This window comes from Cervus elaphus, chromosome 5 (assembly GCF_910594005.1).
Source record: "Cervus elaphus chromosome 5, mCerEla1.1, whole genome shotgun sequence".
Lineage (NCBI taxonomy): Eukaryota > Metazoa > Chordata > Mammalia > Artiodactyla > Cervidae > Cervus > Cervus elaphus.
Window position 1 is genome coordinate 99,120,273 of NC_057819.1, and position 26,314 is coordinate 99,146,586.

The 26,314-nt window shown below is 50.3% G+C and overlaps 1 protein-coding gene across 14 annotated transcripts in view; it reads right to left on the reverse strand.

The window, feature by feature from the left end:
• Positions 1-25,559, reverse strand: part of MINK1 (misshapen like kinase 1) — a 46,547-nt gene extending 20,988 nt beyond the window's left edge. For 4 of the 14 annotated variants that reach the window (XM_043903565.1, XM_043903569.1, XM_043903567.1 and 1 more), the window contains exon 1: positions 25,259-25,559. In XM_043903565.1, the coding sequence (XP_043759500.1) occupies positions 25,259-25,315 (57 nt within the window). In that variant the 5' untranslated portion in view covers positions 25,316-25,559. The remainder of the gene's footprint in view (positions 1-25,258) is intronic. The other 10 variants (XM_043903558.1, XM_043903562.1, XM_043903555.1 and 7 more) reach the window with 3 other exon arrangements.
• Between the last annotated feature and the right edge of the window lie 755 nt (positions 25,560-26,314).

The window sequence follows — 26,314 nt, forward strand, 5'->3', positions numbered from 1 at the left end:
GAATAAATCAAACCAAAGAAGTGTGAGACATGCACACTGAAAACTGTAAAACACTGTTCAAAGAAATGAAAGAAGACCTAAGTAAGTGGAAAAACATCCTGCATTTATGGATCAGAAGATTTAGTACTATTAAGATCCACACATTCAATGTACTTTTATAAAAAACCCAGGTGGCTTTTTTGGGCAGAAATTGACAAGTTTAGCCTAAAAGTCATATGAAAATGCAAAGAATCCAAGAGACAAGATGTCTTTAAAAGGAAGAATGAAGTTAGAGGACTTGCACTTCTCAAGTTGAAAACTCACTACAAAGCCACAGCAATCAGGACCACGTGATACAGGCACATGGCAGACACAGATCAATAGACTGGAGTTGAAGTCCAAAAATAAACTCTTCAATTTGTGGTCAATTGATTTTCAACAAGGGTACCAAGATCATTCAACGGTTTTTTCAACAAACTGGATATTCATATTTAAAAGAATGAATTTGGACCCTTATGTCATACCATACACAAAAAATTAACCCAAAATGGATCATGGCTCTAAAAAGGTAAGAGCTAAAACAATAAAAAATCAAAAGACAACACAGGCGTAAGTCTTCATGATCTTGGATCAGGGAATGGTTTCTTACATATGGTACTGAAAGCATAAATAACAAAAGACCAAAAAAAAGGTAAATTGGACTTCATCAACACCTAAAACTGTGTGTTTCACAGAACAGTATCAAGAAGGTGAAAAGACAACCCACAGGATTGGAAAAAACATCTGCAAATTATATGTAAGAGACAAGGGAAATGTAGATAAAGGGACATGTATTTATACCTGATAAAGGACTTGTATACAGAATACTAAAAAAACTTGAGAATAAAATAACTCCACAATAAAAAGACAAATAATTTTAAAATGGGCAAAGGATCTGAATAGACATTTCTCCAAAAGAGATATACAGTGGCCAATAAGCACGTGAAAAGATGTTCTATGAGTCACTAGGGAAGTAAGAATCAAAACCACAAGAAGACACCACTTCACACCCACGAAGACTGCTTTACTCAAAATGACGGACAATAACAAGCACTGATGAGGATCCGGAGAACTTGGAGCCCTCAAAAGCTGCTGGTGGGAAGGTAAAATGGGGCTGTCACTTTGGAAAACAGTTTAGCAGTTTCTCAGGTAACTCTATGTAAAATAGTCACCACGTGACCCAGCAATTTGACTCCTAGGTAGATACCCAATGAAACTGAAAACATACGAACACACAAAAATCTGTACGTAAGATGTTCACAGCAGCTTTAGTCATAACAGCCCCAAAGTAGAAACAGCCCAATGTCCATCAATTGATGAATGAATGTGATGTATCCATTTATGGATATTCCAATAATGGAATAGTCTTTGGCAACAAAAATGTATGAAGTAATGACGATACAAGGTACAGCAATGTATGAACCTTGAAAACATTACACTAAATGAAAGAAGGCAGTAAAAAAAAAACTTCACGTATTTACAGCTCCATTTATATGCAACGTCTGTAATAGGCAAATCCTTAGAGACAGAAAGCAGATCGATTAGTTCTCCTCCAGGGGCTGGGAGGAAGGAATTGCAGTGACTGCTAATGGGTACTGGGTTTTATTTGGGGCTGAAGAAAATGTTCTGAAATTAGACAGTGGTGATAGCAAGTCTGTAAATACACCAAAAACCACTTTAAAATTCTGTGAAAGGGTGAATTTTGTGCTATGTGAATTACACATCAATAGAACTGTTGTTAAAAATAATAACCCTAAAGCCCCTCTCATACTACTCCATAAATTATTGCTGACAGTGACAATTGTCACCCTAAGAAAGTTAACCTACTCACATGGAAAGGACCCCTCAAAGTGCTAATAACACATGTGAAAAAGTCCTAGGACAAACACAGACAATGATAAAATATAACTACATATAAAATTTAGAATTAGGTAACCTGGTTTCTTTTCTTGGCTCTGCTGCTAACAGGCTGTATGTTTGTGGGCAAGTCACTTAACGTCTCTGGGTTCCCTTTCAATGAAAAAAACTTTCTGGTTCTGTCTCTATGATTTTTTTTTTTTTTTTTTTTTTGGCCGTGCCACGCAGCATGTAGGATCTTAGTTCCCAGACCAGAGACTGAACCTGCATGCCCTGCACTGGAAGCATGGAGTCTTAATGACAGGGAAGTCCCCATAACCATATGATTTTAAAAGCTCAAGTCCACATTCCACAAAGCTGCCAACCTGATGACTATGTATTACTTCCTTACCGTGTGCCAGGAGTTGTGTTAGGCTCTGGAAGATAGTTAAGTAAAATGGGGCAGTCCCTGCTGTAACAGTGTTCTGATGGGGAAGGCAGACACTAAACAACTCTACAGTTCTGTGGTTGCTCTCTCGTGATCCTCCAGACTTGAGCAATCAGGCAAGGGCGACAATAAGGACGACGGCTGGGGTCTTACAGCCTTCCCAGGACTCTCTGAGCAAGGACACTCTTATCTGTCCCATCCCTGTGCCTCTTACCTTGACTACCTCATGAGACATCTCCCACATTTTCTGTCTCAGAGCTCTCTTTCATTGCCTACCCTCCCCACATCCCTGTAATAGTTAAACAGTTAGCAGGTTCTGAGCATTTTCTTTAGTTCTGGTACTGCTGAGTGCTTGAGAAGTATAATCTCAAAGCAAACTGTAAGGTAGGTGCTATTGGCATATTTATTTTACAGGGAAGGAATACTAGAGCAATTTAATAACATGTCCAGGCTTACACATAGCCAGGCAGCAGCAGAGCCCAGGTCTGCCCTCAAAATTCGACTTCCAGGCCTGCTTTGCCTTGATCAATGTTCCTGTTACCTAAGGGACCCTGTTTTCAACCATGTGGTTCCTTTGTTACCCCAATCATAGCTCATGAGTCCAAAAGATGGGCTCCTGATCCAAGGGTAGCCAGTCTGAAACCAAGAGAAAAGATGAATGAGGGCAAATTTCCCTCTTGGCCATTCCAACTAAAACGCAGAGGGAAGACACCAGGAAGGTGCCTGGAGAGTCAGGGTGGCAGAGGTTGTTGTGAGCAGAGAGGCCGGCTGAGAACAGAACAGAGTGGAGGCAGAGGGAAGTCGGGGGACAGGGGACAGACTGGTGCTCACTGTGCCTGGTTTTACCACGACTCAGAATCACCCTGCAGTTCCAGCTCCAAGGAACTGGCTGTGCCGCACGCTGTTCATGTGCTCAGACTGCAGTGAGATTCGGAACCTTCAAGTAAATCAAAATCCACATGACAGCAGTACTACCAATTAATTTAATCCCACAAAACTCCACGACACTGATACTATTGTGATTCTCACTTTACACATGAGAAAATAGAGGCTTGGTGAAGGTAAATAACTTGCCCAAAGTCAAATGGCTAACGAAGTGGCAGCACCAGCATGTGAATGCACATAGCCTGGCTCCAGAGTCTCTGCTGCAACTTCTTGTATTCAGCCTCACTTGAGAGCTTCCTTGCAACTAAACAAGCTGGACCACAACCTCATTATTTAACTTTTCACATGATTATGTCTCATCTCCCAAAGTAGAAGAGATGCTCTTTCAGGGCAGGAACCATCCTCAGGTGGTACCCGGTTGCCACCTGGTATGAGAGCTCTACAGACTTGCACAGATATGGGTGCCCAAATGTTTTATTATATTACCTGGGCAGCTGTCTGTGTCACACGCAAAATCACTTTTGTTGAATCGTGAGCATGTGGAATAATAGTCTGTGGCTACTTTCACTCACAAGGGTTTATGATACTAAGCATTTCCTGAAAGTGAAAGTGCAAGTCAGTTTCTCAGTCGAGTCCAACTCTTTGTGACCCCACGGACTGTAGCCCACCAGATTCCTCTATCCATGGAATTCTCCAGACAAGAACACTGGAGGGGGTTGCCATTCCCTTCTCCAGGGGATCTTCCTGATCCAGGGACTGAACCTGGGTCTCCTGCATTGCAGGAAAACTCTTTACTGTTTGAGCCACCAGGTCTTCAGTGGGTGGAGAGGTTGTGGAAGGCAGCAAAAGTGTTCGGATCAGTTACTGAAGAGTGGGGCTGTAAGACACGTGACAGACTCCCTCATCCAGCTCAAAAACTGCCAGGGAGACATTACGCGGCACTGGGCTTCACGCCGTATGATGTCATCTGTGATTTACAGTATGCGTTCGGGTACGAAGAGACAGCAGTGATGTTATCTGCGGTGACTCTCCAGGGAGATGTGCCTCCAGGTGCGATTCAAGGGATGGCGCTCCACACGCACCTTTCATCCCGACCCACACGTGCACTCACGCAGTGACATGCCGCTCACGCAGGACACTGCCCTCGCACGAATCAGCTGGCGCCAATTCCTGTTTTTATCACAGCACCAGGTGTGTTTCTAAGTACCCGTGAGATGCTCAGATGCTTGTTGATTTAACTTTTAAATGCCAGCAGAGCAAGGAGGAGGTGGGTTTGGTTGAGGAGAGCTTTCTGGAAGAAGTGGAAGATAAAGAGCTGGAGGGGCTGGGGGGAGGGAAGAGGCACAAAGCTGGATGGATAGAGAGGAGACCCCTGGGGTAGGCAAGGGGGCAGCAGGAGTGGGCCCTCCCTTAGACTCCTCTGTCTTCAGTTCCCCTCTTATGATTTCCAGTGTGTCCATCTGCCCAGCTATAGCCCAAGACTTCCTGAAGGCACTGCCTTCTGCTTCAGAATCTCCCCGGCACTTGGCTGTGTGCTCAATAGAAGTTAGCTAAATGAGGACTGGGCACAGGGCCCTGATCCTTCCCAAGGTGCCTACCTGTACCTTCATTGGGGGCTCTGCTCACTGCTGGGACTGGTCAGGAGAGAACTGGGCACAAACTGTCTTGGGAGCTTTCTCCCTTGCTCTGCTGATCCTCAAGGGGCTCCTTGGACTGACCTCACTCTCGGCCCCAGCTCATATCTGGAGAAAGGACAAGGGGAAGACGGTGACAGAGCTCTTCACAAATAGCAAGGCAGTTATTCTGAGGCCTGGGGACCAGCACTGACTGGCATTCTCCTCTTCTCTGAAAACCAAAGAATCGTTTGCTGAAAAATGAAGGCGGTGACTATTTCCCAAGAGAAAATGCAGAAGAGTTTATGCATCCATGTTTGAGGCCTGGCTGGGATGGGGTGGCAGGCAGCAAGAACTGAAGCTCAAGGATGAAGGAGCCACGAGGCTCGGCTGCAAGACACAGGAGGAGAGAAGGAGCACCCCAACTGCTCCCTCACAGTTGGCGTGCAGGTGCCCAGAAATCCACGGGAGAGGTCTGGAGTCACAGGGGAATCCAGGATGAAGGGCGGGTGACAGAAAGGTAAAAGCAGGCCAGCCCCTCAGGTTTGGGGTCAACATTTCCTGAAGTGGCCCAGAGCTGGCAGGTTGAACCCTGGCCTGGGTGCTGCTCTGACCACATGCCTCCCTGTGCTGTTGCTTCAAGATCACCCACCTCCAAGCGGGGAGTCATGTGTGTGTTGTCTGCTCTGCATGGAGATGAAATCCCCCGAGGGGGACAGAGGTTTCTGAAGTACTTTAATAAATGCAAACTGTTAGCATCAATATTTGCAGGATCTTTTTAAATTGCCTGCCAAAGAGTGCCTTCTTAAACCTTGGCTGTACCTTCAGGGAGCTTATAAATCAAGACGCCAGCACGGAGAATTAACACGCTGAGAAGAGTTACACATGCTGAAATCTCAGAGGTAAGGCTGCTTGTGAGGCAACTGCCAGAGAAGCAGGTAGGAATGGCAAGTCTGACCCCCACTTTTTTGCTGACCCACAAATCAGATAGAATTTTCAGAGCTGGAAGGGTCTGTCCCTTCCAGGAGATTCTAGGAGAATTCCAGGAGATTCTAGGAAGCTGCTGGAATGGTAGAAAGAACCAGAACTCTGAAGTTTGGGGAGGGCTGAGAATCCTTGGGAAAGACACCAGGGAAGGTCCAGTCTCTCCTGCACTTCAGGCCCTGCTGTGATTATTCACTGGGATATGCCCTGGCAGGTCCTCCTGCTGCAACTGCTGTGCCTCCCTAACCTAGGCAAGGTGCCATCCCAGCCACCCCTCCACGGGGGAGCAGTGCCAGGAGGCAGGGTTGCCCCCGGGCTGGGGGACAGGAGGACAAGTGTGGGCCTCGGCCCCACCTCCCCCTGTCGCCAAGCATACCAGGACTCCACAGAGGCCCAGAGAACCCGTGATGGGGATGAAGGCCGGGGAAAAGAACCGCAGGGCCACTCAGGAAGGAGAATGGGAACTTGCGGTCCACAGAGGGGACCGACGAGAGCTGGCGTGATGGAGGCTGCGGCCAAACCACCCTCTCGCCTGGAAGAGCAGGGCTGCCAGGGCCTGTGGAGCCTCTGTTTATGTGGTGCTGAGACTAGGCTGGGCTGAGAGGGCCTCCCACCCTCCCTCCCCGAAGAAAACAATAGGCCTGTTTTCCTGAGCTCTTCCTGTGACCCAGCAGGGCCTCAGGAAAAGGAAGAGGGGGGCACAGGCAGGGCTGGCACCGAGGCACAGCCTGGAGGAGGGGGCCTTCAGTCTCCTAGCAGCTCACCAAGGCCTTGAAGCCACCCCTACATGCCAACCATCCAAGCCCCAAACCACTGACTGCCGTGCAAATGCAGTTTCAAACCCTGTCCCTCGTCCCACGACCAACCAGATCACTAACCCTAAGCCCCTAACCCTAAGCCCCTGCTATTGGAGCCGCCACTGGGAAGGGGCCAGGAGCGGGGGTGGGGGTCAGATAGGTTTCCCCGGCAGCTCGAGGCCCACAGGGATGCAGGCACAGTCGGTGCTGGCAGGGGCTTGGGGGGCTGTCCTGGGGGAGAGTGGACACTGAGATGTCCTTCAGTTAGCTGTAAGCAACTAAAGGATGTGTGTGTGTGTTCCCCTATGAGAAGAGATACAGGAGGGTGTGTGTTTGGGGAAAGGATGGGTGTAAGAGGAGGCGAATGGGAGTGGATGTGTGGGCTGCGGTGGGGGTGGGGAAGTGGCAGGAAGTCTCCTCAGGTTCCCTCTTCCTTCGTCCCCAAGCACAGAAAGCAGACAGCCCCAAGGACCCAGCAGGTCCAGACGCCTGCCTGTGTCAACAGGAGGAGGCCCTCCGAGGCCTGAGTCAGTCTCATCCCGCCCCCCACCTGCCAATAACCCAGGGAGTATGTTGTGTTACCCCCATTCCTACACCAAGGGCTCAGTGTGGAAAGTGGGCCCAAGGCCAAAGCATGAGACAGACAGACACTCCCGTGGGAGAAAGGAAGTCGGCCGGAGTCAGCAGGGGGGACCGTCAGGCACCTCCTCACAGAGCCAACAAACTGGAGAGAAGAGAGCTGGAAAGGAAGGTTAAAACCCTCCTCAACTCCCCGTCGCCCACAACGTCCAGTAATAAACCAGACGGCCTTCAGAAAACTCCCATCCTAGTCTTCATTCCTCTCTGAAGCTGACGCTCCACTCTGCTGTGGATAAGCCTACCCCACACTGCGGAACTGAAGTGCATCCTTTTATTCTGGTTCCACACCGTGAAGTACTCACCCTCTGCTTATCGGCAGCTTTGAAGTATTTTTATGGAAAAGGAGTACAGGAGGGGAGGGAACCGAGTGTGCCCTGGAGCGGAGGGGCAGGAGAGAAACCAGGAAGGAGGTTTATGTGCTGGCAGAGGGTAGTTTTTAAGTCACTCTTTCTGGGTCTCTACGCCAGGAGGACACACACGACTATGAATACACACACACACACACACAGATACACGAAGAGGCAGAAGCAAGTCCAGACCCGACACACACATAAACACAAATACCATTCTGATCAGAAACCAGTCAGAGCGGACAGGGGCCATGCCCGTGCCAAGGCTGGGAGCCATGCCCTCCATGCCTCAGCACCCAGGTTCTCCACAGACCTGGCTGCCCGGACGCCTTGGGCTGGGGGCTTTATCCAGACCAGAGGGTTTTCCTGGATGGAGGGCCCCACAGGAGGCAGGCAGCTGACCCATGTGGTGGCCAGAGGAGACACAGGCAGTGCGGGAGGGAGGAGGGGAGGAGAGGGGACCAGAATTCGAGCAGCAGCCTGGTGCTGGTTCTAAAATGGCCGCAGGCGAGGCCGGGGACAGATGGTCTCTTTCTGATGCTGAGCTGGAGAAGTGGGGAAAGGGAAAAGGAAAAAATAAATACCGTCACAGTCAGAAATTTAAAAATAAACCAAAAAACCTACAAGATAAACAGCTTGCTTCTGAGAGTCCGCCTGGCTCCAGCAGCTAAGGGAAAACAGAGAACTACAGGCCTGGGGTGACAACTCCCAGTCTCAGAAGGGAGGTCATTCTAGCCATCCCCCTGCTCAGAGCTGGAAGGTCTTGCAAAGTCTTCCAGGCACCTGAGGGTGGTGTCTTCCCTTTATTTCTCTAATATTCACTTCCCAAGCCTCAAGTTTTTAAAGCCTTTGCGAATAAAACATTACAAGCTGTCAGAGTTTGATCCTGGCTCTGCCATAATGAGCACAGAGACTGTCTCTGTCTGTGGCCAACAGCATCAACTTCATCACCTCCCAGCTGCTGTCTCTGCTGCCATCATCCAACCACCCAGCTCTTCAAAATTTAACAAGGTGTTTCCACAGTCATTATCTCATTTGTGCCTCTGACCTGGAGGGAAGCCAGGCAGGAATTATTACCCCACCTTACAGATGAGGAAACCAAGGTTTCAAGACGTTGTGTTTTCAAAGTGGAGCCTGGTTCGTCTTCCAAGGAGGCCTCCCATGGCACACGTGCCCCAGAGCTCTGTCCCCTGGATTCCACTGGCCTTCTGTGGGCCAGAGAGACTCTTCCTTAGGCTCAGATCTGACTGCCTTACAGCTGATGATCCAAAGGATGGTTTATCTGGAGCCCCACCCATTCCCATCCTGTGGCGGAGGGGGGTTAGCGGGGAAAAGGACAAGGCAAGGGTTCTTGGTTCTTCTAATACACCACACCCCTTTTCACCTCTGGGTCTCGGCACATGCTATCCACTCTTCCAACTCCATCTCTCCCCTCCCTTTTACCTCGATGCCCTGTGCACATCCTTCCAGATTTCAACACAGACCTCATCTCCTCCAGGAAGTTTCCCTGACTGTGGTCCTGCTCCCACGGCACTCTTTCACAGCCCCTTTCATGGCACCAATTTCATTTTTGTGACTGATTCTTTAATTGTTTGTCCTCTGCAAGACAAAGTCTTAAGAGGTCAAAGTGTTAGTCACTCAGTTGTGTCTGACTCTTTGCGACCCCATGGACTATATAGCCTGCCATGCTCCTCTGTCCATGGGATTTTTCAGGCAGGAATACTGGTGTGGGTTGCCATTTCCTTCTTTAGGGGTCAACCCAGGTCTCCTGCATTGCAAAAGATTCTTTACTGACTGAACCACCAGAGAAGCCCAAGGGCACATTCAGTACCTTTCTGTTGAATGGATATAAAAACAGAAGAAAGTAGGTGCTATCTAGATAAAACATCCCCTTTCCCTAGTGCTATGGTTTCTAACACTAGCTTTGGGTTTAATCTCCATTTTTTCCAAAATAATCCACAAATAGTCACTTAAAAGCAACGAATGAGGGCAGCTACTGAAAGTGAATCCTCTTTTGTTATGTGAATCAGCGCCCCATAATTTATATGCTGGGTAAACGTATATTACTAGAAAGCGGAGTTTCCTACAGCAGGAACTCCTATAGAGCGGGCTAAAATCAAAGGGAAATTAACAAGGACCCAAAGGCTGTAAGAAGCAACAGGGCAAGAATAGAGAACGGGGAAGAACAGGGAAGAGAGCCGAGCTTTCTGGAAAGGAGAAAGAAGGGGACAGAGGCTGGGTTAGGTGAAGGGCAGAGGAAGGTCACATCTTAGACAACTTAAAGGAAGGTTCCAAAGTAGGAGCAGATGACTCGGGGACATGTTTTCTTAGCTGAAGCAGAAAGGCAACCAGAAGGTTAGTAAGACGGAATGACAGGGAATGGTTTAGACTTCAGAGAATCAGAAGGCCTGGGCACTGGTTCTGATTCTTTCATATCATGAAGGCAAATCAGCAAATCACTTAAGCTTGCAGAGCCTCTTTTCCTTACCAACCCAACCCCATCTCACAAGGGTTTATGGATGTACAAATATTTTGATACCCACAAAGTGCTACAAATTTGCAGAGTCATTATGAAGAGACTTGCCTCCCATAGAGCCAAGGAAAAACTCTGTCAGAAGGTGATTTTCCTGGGATTTAGAGTGAAGAATGGCAGCTTGGGAGAAAAGAGACTAGACAGCAGAATTGTGAGGAGGGCAGGCGAGAGAGAAGGGAGGAAAAAAAGGACTACGGCCTTGGAGGCAGGGCTGAAAGGCACAGGGGGCCGGGGTGGGGGTCCCTGGCAAGCAGACAACAGGAGAGAAAGGGCAGAGCTTGGAAGCAAGGAGGCAGGAGGGGGGCAGACATCAAGCCCATTCAGGCTGGCAGACACCAAGCTGACGCAGGACGACAACAATAATCAGGGGCTGGATAATAATAAGGCTTCTCGCTGCTAGTTTTCCATTCTAGCACAAACAAACCATTAGACTTCGTTGCCAACCGGCTCCTGTGGGAGTCAGGTGTCCACAAACGCCAGGCAAGAGGCTGGGGAGGGTCTGTGACCAAGAAAGCCTAGGTCTTGTCTGACCCCTGGGTGGCTTCTACTTCCAGATGGGAGACCCGGCCAGATGCCATCAGAGAGGACATAGGGAGGAAGGCTATGACAGACGGGGACTACGAGAAGACACCCTGGAAGGAAGGGTAGAGGGCGCCAGGCTGAGTCAGTTGAGAGAAGAGCAGGTGGAGGGTGGGGCCCACAGGGAGGGGGAGGAAGGACTGTCTGAATCAGACTTAGAAAGGGTTACTCTCCAAAGGGTGGAGACCAGAAATTCTCTGGCCCCACCACGGACCAACTCAGAATAAATTACAGCCCAAGGGGTATATAGGTGAGACAGAGGGAGGAATTTCCTGACCAGCAAGATGGAGCAAACATGCTCATCCAACTATTCACCAGGCCCACCTCTCCTCTTTTTTCCTGAGAAAGCTTCCCTGGCTACATTCCTGCCAACTTTAGGGCCCTGTGACCAGTTCGTGCAGTCATTCAACAAATGTCGAGTGCCTGGCAGAGACCAGAATGTGGCAATGAACAAAACAGAAACAGACCCTTCCTTTGTGGAGCTTACAGGAAGCAAACATTAAAGACACAATTACACAACTACACAAACTGATCTGCGATAGGCAGTAAGAACAAGTACAGGGCTTCCCTGGTGGTCCAGCAGTTAAGAATCCGCCTTGCAATGCAGCGGACACTGGTCCGTTCCCTGGTAGGGGAAGACCCCACATGCTGTGGGGCAACTAAGCCAAGGCACCACATTACTTAGCCTGTGCTCTCGAACCCTCAAACCACAACTACTGAAGCCTGTGCGCCCTACAGCCCGTGCTCCGTAACAAGAGAAGTCACCACAATGAGAAGCCCGCACGCCGCAACTAGAGAGTAGTCCCCGCTCACCACACCTAGACAAGAGCGTACTCGCAGCCACGAAGACCCAGCGTAGTCAAAAATAATATAAATTAATAAATGCATAAATTTTTAAAAAGCACACAGAGTACTTTTTGAAAGATTAAAGGGAGGTTATGAAAGGGGCTGGGGCAGTAAAGGGCTGATGGGGAAATGATATTTAGTCTGAGACCAAAAAGACAAGTCAGAGTTAACTCAGCGAAGGTCAGAGGTGGGGAAGGCCCAAGGCGCTGAAGGAGAAAGAGCCTTAAGTCTCCAGGCAGGCCCATCGAGGATCCAAGTAGCCTTTCCATAAAGCACTTTACACATTTTTGTGTAAAGTCCTGTCTCTCACATCTGAAAGAAGCCGTGTATCCCCATCAGAATGTCCCGAGGGTGAGGTGCAGGTCTACCCCCACCCCCAGCTAAGCCCACAGCTTCTACACACAAGAGCACGTGGGGCTGGAATTCCTGACTCAGGGGGCAGGACAAACAAGAGTTTCAAGTTCAGACATTAGATTTTGAAGTTGCTCTTTTTTCCAGTGGAAAAGGGTAGAATGCTCTAGGGTAGAGAAGGGAAAGCCAGACCCACACCTGGGGGCTGAGTGACTCACTCACCCACAGCCATTAAGACTGAACTCAAGACACTGGGTGGCTTTCTCTTTCCCCAAACAAAATGGGAAGGAAAAGAGGAATGTTAACAGAACCCCAGGAGACATCCATTCTGGGGACTTTCATAGGAGAAATCATGCAGCTACCACCTATCTAACGAGCAGTTACCAGGCCAAGTACTTATACACTTCTGTTTAACCCTCAAAACAGCCTGCTAGGTGGGTCTTTGACAAATGGCAAAAATGGGGCATGGGGGTAATTATGACCTTGCCACAGGTCACACAGTAAGTGACAGAACTGGAGTTTGGATTCAAATCCCTCTCCAACACCTATGAGGATGGGAAAGGCCCTGATATCCAGCTCCCTCCCTATCTCCAAAGAACAAGTAAAGATGTCCTGTCTTCCCAGGTCAGTCCTACCAGGTCTGCCTGCTCTTGCCTCCGCTCCAACCAACTCAGGGGAGCCTAAGGGAGGGAAGGGAACGACAGAGGACGGGATGACTGCATGGCATCACCGACTCAACGGACACAAGTTTGAGCAAACTCTGGAAGGTGGACAAGGACAGGGAAGCCTGGTGTGCTGTAGTCCATGGGGCTGCCAAGAGTTGGACGCTACTGAGCAACTGAACAACAAGGAGCACACCCACACTGATGTTCTTACTTCAAACGGTCCTTCAGACCTTTTGCTGAACCTTCCCTTTCTTTGGTATCCTTCCTGGATGCCCCGCCCTGCGTCCACACCCCAATTTGGTGCTCAAAGATTTTTAGCAATGTAGAGAGGACAGAAGGGAGGAGGGGCCTCTTGGGTCTGAGGGGCCTTAAGGATTATCTGGTCCAGTGGTTCTCAAAGGGTATCTGCTCACCTGGGAAAACACACATGCCAGGGCCCTGCCCTGGGAGGACTGAATCACCTGGGGCGGCGGGGCAGGGTCTGGGTAAAACGTAGGTTAAAGCAGCTACCCAGGTGACTCTGAGCGAGCCTCTGATTAAGAGCCACTGTTCTTATCTCCTTGTTTTCCTAAGTGAGGAAAGCCAAGTCCCAGAGAGACGACATTCATCCTGTAAGCGAGAGGAAATGAAACTGGAACCAGGTCTCTGGGCTCCTGATTCCACACCAGCTCCATGTATCACGTTGCCTCAACTGCGACAGCCCTGGGTCAGCAGGCCTCCACTGGGGAGCTCTCTGGAGACGTCACTCCTGCCCCATCTGGGCAGGTGACAAAGATGGGGTGGGGGACGTGGGCAGCAGTGGGGACATTAATCATTGACTTGTGACATACACCTCATCTGCACAGAACGCACCCTGAACTCCAGGCTGACCAAACACACAGGAGCCCTCCATTTCTGCTGGGGCCTGGGCACTGCAGCAGAGCAGTAGGAGTCTCTGAGTTCAGGTCTAACCAGCTCTGGGACCCTGGCCTGCTGCTGGCACCTTTAAAAATGTCAGATGGTCCGTGGAGGCTCTGCTTTAAACGTGGACACTTAAACCACTCCATGCTTTTATCAGTGGTGGTGATAACAACCATATCCAGGCAGGCACAATGCCAGACAGCAGGGTAATACCTAGGGAAGGTCATGTTCCCATGAGTGAGGAGTAGAGTGTTCCTCCATTCACACCGTGAGCACAAGGGGTGAGTGAACCAGGCTCAGCCCAGGAAAAACCATCAATCCATTTATAGTTGACACAATCTAAGAAAGAAACAGGCTTTAGATTAGAGTGAGAGGGGCAGTGGTGAGGACGGCCACGGGGCAGACGCTGGAAGGTGATGGTGAACACGTGGAGCCTCCTGTAAGGTTGTGCATAGGAAACAGAGAAGACCATGAGTCCTCAGACTTTGAGACCTAACACCAGGGTGGGTGATCCAGGGAAACATCCCTGAACAGGGGACCCTAAGTTGCCCGCCGAACCTCCAACTAGAGGCCCCTGTGGCCTGGATCTGGACCTGTAAGACAGGCCTCTCCACCACACAAGGCTCCCCTGCCTTCCTCTCTTCCTGGGTGACTTGAGTGCCAAGCCTGCCTCTTCTTCCTTTTTACTTCCTTCCCCACGACGGTCGATGAAAAAACTATAAATGGTGTGAACAAAGGGAGGAGGCTAGGCAGGCCATGGAACTGGTCACCTGTATTCTAAGAAACCCAACGCAATTCTAGGTCACGGTTTGGGTCTGTCCAGGGGTGTGGACACCACAGAGGAATACAGCCTGACCAGGCTCCAAATTCTGCAGGCCTGGAGACCCAGGAAGGTGACATCAGAGGGGCCTCAAAGGCTGCCCTCGATTTCCCCATGACAGCTTTAACAGCTAACCACTCCTTCCTCCCCGTGAAAATCTAGGCCTTTGCTGTGGCCTGTCATTCCACAGGAAAGAAGCTCCTGAGCTCAGACTGCCTGATACTAAACAACTACCTCCTTCTACTGGATGTCACTTGTATATGAGCTTTCTGCTCTTAATGATACATGAATACATGTTTGTCAAACAAGTTGCCAGCCAGAGTTACACTACTGGCCACCCCTTGGGAAAGGGGAAACTAACTCAGAAAGACAGAGACCCTCCTCTGGGGACAATGTAATCATCTAAGGATAGTCTTCTTCTACTTCCAGGGAGAAGCCCTCTCTGTTAACACAGGAACCCCTCACACACAGAGATAAGCTGTTTCATTTTATTAGCTTCATCCCCATGATCTTCTTCCCATCTTCCTCTATAGCTACCCACCACACCCCCAGGATGAGAAGAAGTAAGGGCTGAGAGTAAACAAGATGACGCATATAAGTACAACAGAACCAGAAAGCAAAGCCTAGCTGGGAGATGGCAAAAGGAGCTGAATACGGAAAAGAAACCCTCAACTTCTCTTTCCGTTGCCTGAATCTTGTGTGATTCCATGTGGCCATTTCACTGAAAACCCCCCTCGGAGGCCTACTGCCTTGCGCTGGAGCCAGGAGGGAGGGGAGTGTCCCGGGTTGGCCGATGACACACAGACTTCTGAAACAGGTCACCTCACCTGACTCGACAAATAGTAAGTATCTGCCATGTCAGCCCTCTGCTTAGCTCTGCACACACACAAAGGGAGGAGACACAGATGGGTGGCTGCCAGAGGCTGGGGGCGGGGAGTTGGTGTTTCATGGGGACAGGGTTTCAGTTGGGGAAGATGAAAACGTCCTGGAGGGGAACGGCAGTGACGGTTGCACAACAACAAGAATGTACTTGATGTCACCAAACTGTGCACTTAAAAATGGCTAAGATGGTCAATTTTATGTTGTGTATATTTATTAATAACTACAATTTAAAAAAAATTTGAAGGGGGGAGGGATGAGCCAGTCTTTTTCTCCTCCCTCTGAAGAACAGGGCTTCTTCTGAATCATTAATGCTCTTTCCTCCAGAGCAAATCTGAATTCTTGCACACCCTTTTCGCTCCCATCATCAGGGAATGCTGCCCGGCAGCCTGACATCCAGAAATCTCCACCAGTTCTGGGCACAGGCCCCTGGATCTTTGTATTCTCAGCATGTGCCCATCAACACCAACCCACCAGCAGTTCCAATGGCTCAGGCTAAGGTCATTTGCTATTTAAAAAAAAGACAAATTCTTTTTTTTTCACTTCCCTGGTGGTCCAGTGGTTAACCATCTGCCTGCCAATGCAGGGGACACATGTTCGACGCCTGGTTGGGGAACTAAGATCCCACACATGCGGAGCAATTAAGTCCCTGTGCCACCACTACAGTCCATGTGAGCAACAAAAGATCCCACATGACGCAACAGAGATCCCAGGCGCCACAACTCAGACCCGCTGCAGCCAAACAAATATTAAAAAAAATATTTTAAGTCATTTACTAAATAAATAAGTAAGTAGAGTCATCCTCTCCTCTCAAAAAATGCTCCCATGTGATTAAAACTTCTCCACTGCCAAGGCACAGATATAAACGGTGACCTCTTAGAGGCAGTGACCACTGCTCTTACAGGCTGCCTCCAAACCATGACACAGGCCATGTTTCAAAATTTCCTGATACAATTCTTCACCACAGACATTTTACGGACAGTGTTATCTTGTCCCGAGTGAACCCACAAAGCCTGTTTCCCACAGGCCACACGTCCATGATTAAAGCAAGTGGAAAACAGTATTGCTCGAGGCACACAGTCCAGAATGTCAGCGGCGGGGCGCCCTCCCCTCAACACGCCCCAGAGATGCCTGCCACCTGGGCACAGGCCTCCAGCAGCACAGGGGCGCACAGGCTCAGGTTCTGCGTGGAGTCAGACCTGAGCCCGACTCTGAGACCTGCTGCTTACTAGCGGTCCTCAGGCACGTCATTTAATTTCTAAGTTCTGTAAGCCTTGGTCTCTTCATCTTGAAAAATGAGGAAAATATTCCACTTCAAAGGGTTACTGTGAAGAATAACGAGATTATACAAGAAGGGAATGCTCTGCATAGCAAGTATTCATTATTTTTCCTATTCCACTCTAGAACCCCTTCTGAAATGAAGCCACATTAAAATATAAATGACTTGTATCAGAGCAGTTTTCGTTCCCAACTGAAGAAAGAGAGAAAAAGAGGGCTTCCTAGAGGTCTGAATGGATACAGGGACTGGCCAACTTCTGAACCACAGGTTGCCTGTCCTCCCCAACCCTGCTGTCTGGGATTGAAGGTAGTTTCCATGGTGAAGAAGGACATTGTGAAGGTGAGAGGGACTTTCCCCAACTTCTCCAAACCTTAGCTAGTCTAGACCAAGAGCCCATCCAGTCTTGCTCCCTCGAGTCAGATACGGATAGCAAGAAGTGATGCTGGCCCTGTGACATTCACGCATCCCCACCAGCCACTCTGCTCCCAGCCACTCACTCACCCCCAGAGCTCTGTCCTTCTCCAAAGGAGACACTAGGCAAGTGGTCTTCTTCTCTCTCCTGCAGACTGAGCAACGACACTCCCTCAGCACACCTCTGGCTTCACGGGGTCAACCTTAGGATGCAAAGACTGGAGAGAAGAGACCACTGCACCAGCCTCCTCTCTCACAGTGGGACCTCACACCTACCTCTTCCTCTCGCCTCCCCGCCGCTCAGATTTTAGGGCACCCCATGTCCAACTGTTCTGTTTCAATAGAAGTAGAGTCGAGTTACAAAACTGTGTCAATTTCTGGCTTACAGCAGCAGATTGATTCAATTATATATATATATATATGTGTATACTTTTTAGATTATTTTCCATTACAGGTTATTACAAGATAAAGTCTGTCTGAATCTTTTCTTGAAGACTCTTTCCTGAGCTGCTCAGAACTGAAGACCAAGTATGACATGCTTTTCAGCCACTCTCTTACAAATGTGCCTTGAAAGAGAGAGTGGGTGGGCGGTGAAGAAAGAACATGAAAATCATCTTCCTTGCAGTCTGGCTTTGGAGCTGGCCCATTTTACCTACAGAGGTGTGCTGGCAGACAGATCCGAGCTGTGAGAAGAGCTTCGTGCCATGCGCACGAGTAGTTTACAGCCTACATTCCTCTCTCCGCCCGCAAAGAAGGAAAGGAGGGAGCTTAGGACTGACTTCTGACTTCATGGGAGGAACTTGTGCAGTCCTTCCCCTGACCTTTCCCACATCCCTCACAGGTTCACAAGAGGCCCTATTGGTAGGTGGGTGGGAAAATAATTCTTCAGTGTGCTTTCCGGTCATCGCCGGGTGGTTCACAGCCCTGATCCCCACATATTAATATTTAAGGGTGTTAGTGCTTCTGAGACAGACAGACAATGAAACCTCCCTCCCCAACATTTCCGAACACCCCCAGAAGGGCAGTGCCCGCTGGGTTGAGAAGTACTGTCAGGACCTGTGCTGTTTTGGGTCACACGGTGCCCAGCACACACGGGGCACTCTGGTGGGAAAGTGACGAGAATGCGGAGCTCCTGATGGCTTATCGAGGGCGTAAGTACTGAACCCTGCTGTGTACTCTGTATGCACCGCGAGGCTCAACAGGAAGTGTGGATTATGGTTCCTGCAGTCAAGGAAGTGAAAGGGAAAACAAGACCATGAAACATGATTTCGTAGGGGTGATACATACTCAAATGCTAAATTACAAGGTCCGTGAGAAGGTGACCAGTGACGGCTGGCACGGTCAGGGGAGGTTTCGTGGGGAAGGTGGACACTGAGGTGACTGGAAGGAGGTGGAAACGTCCTCACTCGGCCCTACTGATCCTCAGTGTGTCCCTGCAGTGGCCACTGCTGAAAGAAAATTCCTCCAAGTCTGTGGTCTAGGAGCAACTCCGCAAGCCCGGCCCTTCAGATCCTGTCCTGGGATGGTTTTGGCGGAAGAGGGTGGGAGAAGATTCTCCTTTTCCCTCAGAAGACCCAGTGCCATGGGCCTGCTTTCAAGAGGCCCTTCCCCTCCGAAAGGCAGAGCAGATTCACCACCACAGGCACAGACTTAGTCACAGGCTCTGAGGGGGGCAGTTCCTGGCTGTGACTACAGAAGCCTCACCCGTCACCCTTGGCTGCAAAGGCTCTCCCACTGTGAGGACACACACTTCCCTCCTCGGTCCAAGGTCTTCTCGGCTTGCCAACCTGCAGCATTCCTCTTGCTGCAGGCAGAGAGTCCCTGTCTTCCACCCATCCCTCTCTCCACACCATGGGCTGGGCCGCCACACACTTCTGGCAGCCTGCCCCACCCTCCTGACATTTCAGCCGCTCCTGGAGTCTGGCTTCTCCAAGAAACCCAAGACTGTGGTTCTCTGTGCAAAATTGGTAACACTTCCCGACACACCCCACTCATCCTTGATTTGTGCAGTGTAAATTGAGAGAGACCTGTTTATACACACAGCATCCACCTAGCGTTAGGCAGAATCCCACTGACCACGGAAGCTAACTCCAAGGCTGGACCTGCTCATGCTTATTCCTGCGAGATTTACCTACCTTCCAACCCTACCACTACTCGGGGCCAATGATATCAAGTCTCACTCACTCACACACACACACACACAGGTGTAAGGAGATGAAAATGTTAATTAGCTTGACTGCAGTTATCATTTCACTATGCCTATGTCTATCAAAACATGTTGTGTACCTTACATACATAAATATGATACAAAACAGCAGTCCCCAACCTTTTTGGAATGAGGGACCAGTTTTGTGGCAGACAATTTTCCCAAGGACTGGTGAGTGGGGGATGGTTTCAGGATGATTCAAGTGCATTACATTTATTGTGCGCTTTATTTCTACTATTATTACATCAGGTCCATATTAGATCATCAAGCAGTAGATCCCTGAGGTTGGGCACCCCTGATATAAAACATCTAGTGGTACACCCTCTCCCTCATACACCCACTTAAGACAACAAGCACATTCACTCACCCTCTGCAGAGTGACATGTGAATCCACACATAGCCAGCACTCAGAGACCTCCCCCCCAATAAATAAAAACAAGTCATATGCTCTTTCCACATACAAACCCTTACCCTTTGAAAGAGACAAACTTTTTTTTCCTCTCTCATAGGAAGATCAGAAGAAATCCTTTTGGAAATGAAGCCTGGAGTCTTCACCCCATCCTCAAGCCCCTATCCCTTGGTTAACCGTTGACCTAAAGCCCCACCCTAAGAACGGCCCCGTTCCAGGGTCTCCCAGTTCGGGTCATCACCACATTCTACCTGCTGGCTCACCTCTAGCTACGCTTTCTGTGGCACTGTCAGCTTGGTTTTCTGACAGGTGATTTGTCTCTCAACCAACCAACCAAATATTTCTGTCTTGTAAAAAGTAAAAACAGTGCTTGTTATGCACTCCCATGGCTTGCTAACGTTTTCTGCTACAGTCCTTATCGTGGCTTGCAATTCTCTGTATATGTAATTATATAGAGAGAAATATACATATGATTGCTTTATGAATGTCTCTCCCCACTACTAGACTGTAGGAAAACCACGTGTATTCTGTGTGTCATTGTATCCTCTGTGCCTAGTTCTAGTTCTTTTCTCAAGAAGAACAGGAAATCCTACCCACCTTTAGCAAGTACATCCTTGGCTGTCTGGACACTGGGCAAAATCTCCAGGGGCTTCCTGGTCACCATAATTCCATCCCTTTATTCTCTCCTCCCTCTACCATCTCCTACCCATATTAAGAACAAAAAACCTCAAGCATCTTTTCAATTACCCTCTTGGGGAGTGTCCCGTAGATGGAAGAATCCCAGACTGAAGTCAAGGACTGGCTGGTTAGAAGGAAAAGGCCAGGGAGAATGAGAGAGAGAAAAGAATGAACGTGGGCTTCTCCCAAGTCATATTTTTGTATCTTCCTATATTCTGTGGGCATTTGAGAAATGCTTTGAGACTTATTAACTTGATCACTTTCTGTTCTATTTCTTCAGCCTACTGAAGAGAAAACCGAGGGAGTCGTGGGTGTAAAGTGAGTGCTGGAGGAGGGGGAAAGACTTGATATCAGATTTCAAGATGACTGACCACTACAGACAGAAAACAGAAAATGACTATGAGTCACAGCAATCAGAGTTAACAAAAACTTCCTGACCCTGAGGGTTCTAAGATGAAGGCAGAAACAGTTTAAAAATTGCAGGGGGTAGGGGATGTGTGTGAGGGGGCTGGGAGGGAGCCTCAGCCTGCAAAGGCATTGCTTAGATGGAACCTCCCAGAGCTCTGATTAAATGGCTTAGAATGGTATCAACACATTATTACATCCTTCCTGTAGTATCTAGAACCTGATTCTCAATATAGTAGACCAACAATGCTTGGTGACTGACTGATGCAGGAAAGTATGTTACAGGTAACTCTGGTACAACTGTGGAGACAGAAAGATCAGTCGGGCACACTCTCAAACGGCTTCCGGAGATGCTCTGCAGTCCCAGAACTGTTTTATGTTCCTGGGTTGAGAGGTCACCACATTCCTTATTTATTAACCAAGGCCAAAGTACAAGCTTGTAAAGGGCGGCTGCACACTTCCTGCTATCTTGTCCCCAGGATGACGGGCAAGGACACTCAACCGACCCAAGCCGTTGTCCCGTTTTAGGCACACAGTTCAGAGTGGAAAGGAATGGGGGCCAGATCTGAAATTAGAATTTTATTGTTAACTGAGCTCCTGGGAGAATTTGGTGGTGGTAGGCAGGCCAGCTCTCTTGCTGACCCTCTTACTGTTCTCTTAACTGTGAAAACCTCACTTTTCCAAAGACCCTCCCCTCTGTGGATCACAAAGGGCAAGGGCTCTGTCCCACCCGCGGCACAAAGGGTGGCGATGTCTCCTTCCTAGCTTGGGAGATGGTTGAACATCTCCTTCTAGCAAAGTTCTCTGCCACCTTCCTTCCATCCTCTGGCCAAAGCAGTTTTCACTTCACTCTAAGTGCCACTAATTCCCCCAAGAGCCCCACCCTCACCTGCAGTTCTCTAGGAAAAAAGTCCCTACTCAAAGCCCCTGCTTCTGCGGCAGGAGGTCAGCCTGTCCAGCCCTGGCCTGAGGCATCTGTCGTCAACATTTGGACAGCCAGCACATCAGACTGCAGCAGTTGCTCAGCGGCCTAGAAACACATGCCCAGAACTGCCAGCCCTCCAAGTGGTATTGGCTCCACAGCCTCGCAGAGAGAAAAGGAAGGGGAATGAGGCTCCTCCAGAGAAGAGACACAACACAAGGCTGTTAGAGCGAGAACATCTCCGTCAGCACGACTGCCCGGCAACAAGTCCCTCCTGCCTGCGCGCCATGGTGTTATTTCAATACATACCCAGCGCAGCCCCACGGTGCCAGGGACACCGCAGTCTAAAACTTCCAGCTGGCCGGACAGTAAAGAGAAGCTGCTCGGCTTGTGAAGCGGGTCAACCACGAGGAGCACCACAAAAGGAAAGAGGTCAGCCCAGGGTCTGCTCCCTCCTTGTCCCATCCACTTCCACTGATACTTCTGCTCTGGGAGAAGCCAGGAGTTCCCAGTCAGAAGATTCTTCTGGAATATAACCAAACTTGGACACAGAGAAGGTCTGAAATAAGAGGCCCATTTGTTTTCTCTTGGAAGATCCTAACTTTACTTCAAGCCTCAGATGGAGGCTTCCAGAGCTCTGTTTACCACCAGATGAGGTCTCATTCCAAAAAACTCAGAAAAGATATATTCTTAATTGTGTGTAGATAAAAGGCAAGAGAAAGCCTAACCAGCATGATGTTTATTGAATGCTTTCTCTAAGCAGAGCTCAGAGCTAAGAGCTTTCACTTGTTAGGACACGCATTTATTCAACAGTTGAGTTCCCCCCACGTGCAAAACACTGTTACAGGCCCTGGGGATGCAAAGCTGAACAGAACAGCCAAATTCGTAGCTTTCACTGAACTTATATTTTAGTCAGGGTTGACAAGTACATGTCAGCTGGTGATAAAAACTACAAAATAAAACAAAGCAGACTGAGGGATGCTATATAAAAATTTATATAAAAATGAAGCAGGGGCGGGAGTGCTATTTTAGATACACTTGTGCCAGAAGACTTCTCTGATTGTCATCTGATAACAATTAACAATAATGGCAATCATATGGTCATGACGTGCCAGGGACTGGACTAAGTACTTAATATGCAGTATTTCACCCAGTCCTCAATAACTCTGAGTTCAGTACCATCACCACTATACAGATGAGCAAATGGAGAATTAGAAGGTGAGGCTCTTGGCAGAATCTGCACCCAACCAGGGAAGAAGGGGGAGAAAGGCCATGGTTACTCATAAGTGAGAAAGCGGGGACTTGAACTTAGGAACACAACCCCACACTACTGGGCCAGAAGACAGACGGAGCCTCAAAGAGGGCAAGCTTGCCTGTGGTCACAAAGTGGCAGGTCTACCCACCGCCCCACCTGTGGCTAAGAGATAGTGCCATTCAATCTTTCCTAATACCAGCCTATTACTCTATCACCATCTGAAAGCTAAGCCTTATCTTGAAACAAGAGAAGAAAGACAACTTGGGTTCTGTGAGGCTGGCTAATAAATGCTGAATATGTTCCTCTCCCATCCCCCTCCCCAGTTTAGAGAAACGCTTTTCTGCTAATTCTCCAGGTTGCCATTTCTCGACAGACAGGAACAGAACAAGAGATGACTGAGCCCAGCTGTTCCACAGCTCTCTGAGGTGGGGTGGAGGGGACAAGTCCTTCCCTGAGAAAAGTCCAGCAGACCCTCTGCAGTCCTATTTCAAAAGAAGTGCCCCTCTCAAGCCCTGGAGTACTGGGGTGGTAGTGGGGGAAGAGGGATGCTTTCTTAAAAAGCCTGAGGCAGGAAAGATCATAAGCACTGGGAGCAGGTCAAAGGCCTCTCTGGAGGGAAGGAGAGGAGAATAGGGCAGGAGATGATTGAGGAAAGAGGCTAACACTGCTTCAAAAGTAGAGAAGTTAAGAAGGGAAATACCACATCCAAGGTCAGAGGGTGTCTGCAGAATTGCTGGAAATCCCAGGCCGAGGATTCAGGCCAAGCTAGCAGAAAAGGCTAAAGGAAAAGAGAAGCCCAGGCAGAGTCCCACAAGGTTTGAGCCAAAGGTCATGGTTTGGACCCACCTGTTTTTATTATATTTAAGTCACCTCAGCAACAGGAACCTGCAGCCAGAGTTAATCAACAACCAAGGTGGGAAGGGAAGGTGGGGACTCATCCTATAGATAGTACACTAAGGGGAGCCTGGATTTCCATCTTATACCCCAGCTGGCTTGACTTTGAGAATCACAGTTTAAACTGATTAAGACTCTCCCTCCCAAAGCCTTCAGACCCTCTTCCCCCAACACACATACAGAGAGAGAGAGACAAAGAGAGAGAAATTCAATGTTCCATCTCCCTCCTCAACAACTCATCACCTTATCTGAACCAAGTCAGGTCTCCTAGCCCAACGTTGCACCAAGCAAATTATGACCTGAATGGCAAGAAAAACTGTGTCACCTAGAGAAACCCAATTAACAACATGACTCTGCTCTCTTCAATTCCCCTCTCCCCGCCAGTCATATCCGGGGCACCTGTGTGGCTGACCGCCTTTTCCCGCTACTGGCCACATTCCCTGGCCAACTCAAAAGCCAGAAGACATTTCAATAGGGGCCTCCGGAGCACCTAACCCAGAGATGGGAAATCCTGCTCTCCCCAAACACTCTGGCCTGTTGAGAGAGCCTGAAGGACACAGGACAAAAACACGCCCTGGGGGACAGGCTGGAGTCTTCACCTTGAAATCACTCAGTGGTCCCTTAAGCCAGGGCTCCCTGCTGAAGAAAAACAGGTAAATGCTGCTGAAAGCTCCCAAATGAGGACGTGAAAGGGCCCCAGGAGGGAAAACGAATAGGTATTTCCAAGAAATTCCTGCTGCAGTTGTTCCCCTCTGATCCCTTTTCTAATGAGCCCCTCCCTGGAGAGATCTCCATCGCCTCCCCCGCTTTCCAGCAAAGCCATGAATACCCAAGCTTTTCCAAACCCGAAGGACCACATGCTGCATGTGCTTATGTGTGTACAGACCTGTAAACATCCTCTTCCCAGCCCAAGCCAGAGTTTCTGAAGACCAGAAACGCGTCCCCTCCTCCCCCGGTGCACTTGACTTTCCTCCCAGCCCCACTGCTCTGCTGCAGAGTTGGTAATGTAATATGCGGGGGACCCTGAGACCGGAAATGCCTGGTGCTGGACTGCTGCACCTGAAACGCGAGCGAAGGCACCGGGGCGGGCGGGAGCCGAGCAGCCGGGTGACGGCGGCGGTAGGAGGTGTGCGGCCGGAGAGGGGAGGCTGAAGTGCCGGCCGGCGAAGAGATGCAATTCAGGGCTGGGCGAGGAGGAGAGAGGGTGATGAGGGGGAGGCTGGCGAGGCAGTGGCAAAGTCAAAATTCGAGGAGCCGGGAAACAGGAGGCGGGGGAAGAAGACAGAGGAGCAACTGGGGGGAAAGAGGCCCCAAAGGGGATCAGGGGCCAGGACGGGACACCACGGTAAAGATACTGCAGGTTCAGGGGAACCGGAGGGTGACCCGCAAACACCTGGGAGGAAGGGGTCCGGAAGCTGAGTAAAGGTAGAGGAGGAGAGAGGAATGGGGGCGGGGCACCCCAGGGCGGGGACCGAGCTGGCTCCCAGAATCTGCAGCGCGTGGATAGCGAAGGGGAGCGGAGGGCGGGGGCCAGGGAGAGGGGCGGGGGTCGCCGCGGGGGACCCGGCGCCCCGGGAGCGCGCGAGGCGTGCGGCCACCCGCTCTCCAGCGGCGGGGACGGGAACCCGGGCGAGGCTGGGGGGGCGGCGCGCTCACCCGCAGGGCGGACAGGTCGATGTCGTCCAGGCTGCGGGCGGGGGCTGGGTCGCCCATGGCCTCCACCGGGAACGGGGCCCCCGGGCCGCTCACGCTCCGGCTTGGTTATTCCGCTGCCGCCGTCGCCGCTTCTCCCCCATCGGGGGATCCTGGGGGCGGGCTCCACCGCGCCTCCCCCGGAGAACGGGGAGGGGGAGGGCCGGCGGGAGGACCGACCCACCGACTGACAGGAGCTCTCGCCCCAGAGCCTGCAACCCGAGCCTCCCGCCTCTCCTGCGCAGGCGCGGAGTGGCCGCGCACCGGGAGGGTGGAAGAGGGAACGTGACGCGGGCGCGCCGGGTTCCCCCTCCCCCTCGGCGCCGACACCTGCGCGCAGGCGCAGGAGAGAGAGCGAAAGGCGCGCGCGAGGACTGAGGGACCGCGCAAGCCTGGCGTGAAAGAAGTGGGCGGCGGCCGAAGCGGCCGCGGAGCGCGCCCACCAGCTGGCGCGCGTGCGCACACGCGTTTCCTTCCCATTCCGTTTTTTGCCCTTTCTCTCCCCCATTTCCTTCTGATCTCCCCTTTGACGCCTTTCCTTCCTTTTCCCTCCTCTTTCGTGTGCCCAGCTGCCAATCAAACCACCCACCTCTCTATTTGCGGGGGAAAGGGGGTGGGACCCAACCCCCTCTATTACTAGGGGGGTTGTTATGGTAACTCCCCACGCGAGGGCTGGGTGGCTTCTAGATAGGATGGGCTGTCCACCCACCTAGTTGCCATAGCAACAGCGGAGCCGCTGAGGGAGGGGCCTCTTCGTGAGAACTTGGCTGGAGAAACCGTCTGGGGGGCTGGGGAGTGGAGGGGGTACTGGCTGCCTCGTGACTGCCCCTTACCCCTTCCCCGACTGCAGTGGGAAGTGTTGAGAAGATCTCAGATCTTCCTATCCTAAGATCTGAGGATAGGAAACCCTACTGCAGGCCTTTGTCTCTGCACCTCTTGTTCGCCACAACAGAACTGCTTCCACAATTATTCATTGACTGATCACTGGAGCTGTGCGTGGAGGAGGGGTGGCAGGGATAG